A 2,422-nucleotide genomic window follows, 5' to 3' on the forward strand; every position below is an offset into this window, starting at 1 on the left:
AACAGCTATTATAGCTATGCTTTTTAAAAAGAATAAACTAAGCTGATTGAATATTAGAAGACAGTCATTTTCAGAATGGCAGAAAAGTAAGAGTCCAAAAATCTTTGGTCTGTATTTATCTGAAGTATTGATAGTTTTAAAACAATTTTCTACCTGCAGCCATTCAAATCTCAACTCAAAACTGAAATAACATCCTAAACTAAAAAAGCTCAAACTATAGTCAAGTGTTGAGTTCAAGGCTTAACATAGGAAATACGTAGCTGATTTTATTCTTATTTTAAATCAAACTAAAATTGAGATAGAAAATTTTAAAAATATACTTTATTTATAATTAAACTTCAGTTAAGTTCAGTCACTCAGTTGTGTCCAACTCTTTGTGACCCTGTGGACTGCAGCATGCCAGGCTTCCCTGTCAATCACAACTCCTGTCGCTGTTTCCATTGTTTCCCCATAATTAAACTTATCTTTTATCTATTAAATCCATTATATTGCTATGCGAAATTTCTAGCACTTTTTGAGATATTTATTTGTAATTGACACCTTCACACATAGTGAAGAAAGACCTAAGAAATGTCACACAGAAAGTGGTATTTAAATATTAAGTTTACACCTGGAAATCAGCTCAGTTTTCTCATCTCTCTTCTCCATGAAAGTAGATGCAGTCAATTTATTCCCTGTGATTGGCAAAATAAAGTCAACACTGACTTGACACATCAGTTTCTGCAGGTGTACCTTTGTTGAACTATCATTTCAAAGACTCGCAGTGTTTTTGGTGAGCCAGAAGCATCTTGTGCTCTAGATCTGCTCCATTCATTATGAGATCCCACTAGACCCTACAATCTGTTTGCCCAGTCTTCTCATGGCAATTCTCATGTCTTTGTTTCTCAATGTATAGATGGTAGGATTCAAGACAGGGGTGATGGCAAAGACAGCAATAAACAAATACTTATCCGGTGATGTTGTAGGGAAAGGCCACACATAGAGAAACATACATGGCATAAAAAACAAAATTACTACAGTGATGTGAGCTGACAGTGTGACAAATGCTTTGGATAAGTCTCCTGAAGAACGTTTCCAGACAGTGACCAAAATGAAAATGTAGGATATAATTAAAGAGAAGAAGGTAGCCATGGAAATAAACCCACTGTTAGCAATGATTACAAACTCTAGCTTGTAAGTGTCTACACAAGCAAGTTTTATGACCCGAGGCAAATCACAATAAAAACTGTCTATTTTATTGGGACCACAAAACGGCAAGTTTATGACAAAAACAAACTGAGATACAGCATGGATTATCCCCACTATCCAGGCAACCACTACAAAGGAAACACACATTTTGGAGCTCATAATTGTCAGGTAGTGGAGAGGCTTACAGATTGCAGTATACCTGTCAAATGCCATGGCTATGAGTAGTACCATCTCAACTCCACCCATGACATGAATGAAAAATATCTGTGTCATACATTTTGGAAAAGAAATGATGTTACAGTTAGTGAAAAGATCAGAGATCATTTTGGGTACCGTGGTAGAGGAAAGACCTAGATCAAGAATAGAGAGGTTGGCCAACAGGAAGTACATGGGGGAGTGTAAATGAGAGTCAATAATTACTGTGAACACAACAAAGAAGTTTCCCAGGATAATTCCCATGTAGAACACAAAGAAGAACCAAAAAAGAAAAAGATGCATTTTCCATGAATTTGAAAGTCCGATTAGTACAAATTCAGATACCACAGAGTCATTTACTCCATCCATTGACTCAATCAGTAGAGAAGAAGCTAAAATATTCTGAAGGCAGAAAATAAGAAATGAGAAATGTGAGTACCAAAATTAATACATTATTTGTTCATCAATGAATCTGTGGAAAACATATTGTAAATACCAAAATATGAAGTGAGAAGGCTTACAGATAGGGGAGATGAAAGAATGATGATAACTGAATAGGAGAAATGAGATAATCAAAAGTTAGGCCAGGGCAACAAAGAAGGAAATTATGTGGAAACATGGAAGGTAAGGTGGAGGAATTAGGAACAATGGGTAACATATTCCTAGCAGAGAGCTACTTTACCAATCTTATTGTGCAATAATTCTGACTTCTTCCATGTTATTCATGTTTATTTAACATAGCATCTTACATATTATGAATAATCAGGTATATTTGAAGTGTTCAAGTGAATCATATTTGTTCACACACACTCTAGGGGAATGTAATCTCCATTTTTCTTTTACTTCACACTTGAGAAATCTCAGGCTTTAATCATACATAGAATAGTTACCAACTAATGAGGGCATGAATGTTGCACATAGGATGGTAGCATGAAATTAAAAGGTTTACTTCTCAGATTGTTTCTGACACTTGGAGAATTACAACACCCTTTAAGTCAAGGGAAACTCCAAACTGCAAATAAGGATTTTCAAAAGACTC

General features: G+C 35.3%; 1 protein-coding gene across 1 annotated transcript; it reads right to left on the minus strand.

Moving 5' to 3' along the window:
- Positions 1 to 813: 813 nt before the first annotated feature.
- LOC133067279 (olfactory receptor 4F6-like) lies at positions 814 to 1,752 on the minus strand. The gene has a single exon (XM_061158430.1). The coding sequence runs from the start codon at positions 1,750 to 1,752 to the stop codon at positions 814 to 816; it is 939 nt and encodes a 312-aa protein (XP_061014413.1).
- Positions 1,753 to 2,422: the final 670 nt, after the last annotated feature.

The sequence above is a fragment of the Dama dama genome, chromosome 12, assembly GCF_033118175.1.
Source record: "Dama dama isolate Ldn47 chromosome 12, ASM3311817v1, whole genome shotgun sequence".
NCBI lineage: Eukaryota > Metazoa > Chordata > Mammalia > Artiodactyla > Cervidae > Dama > Dama dama.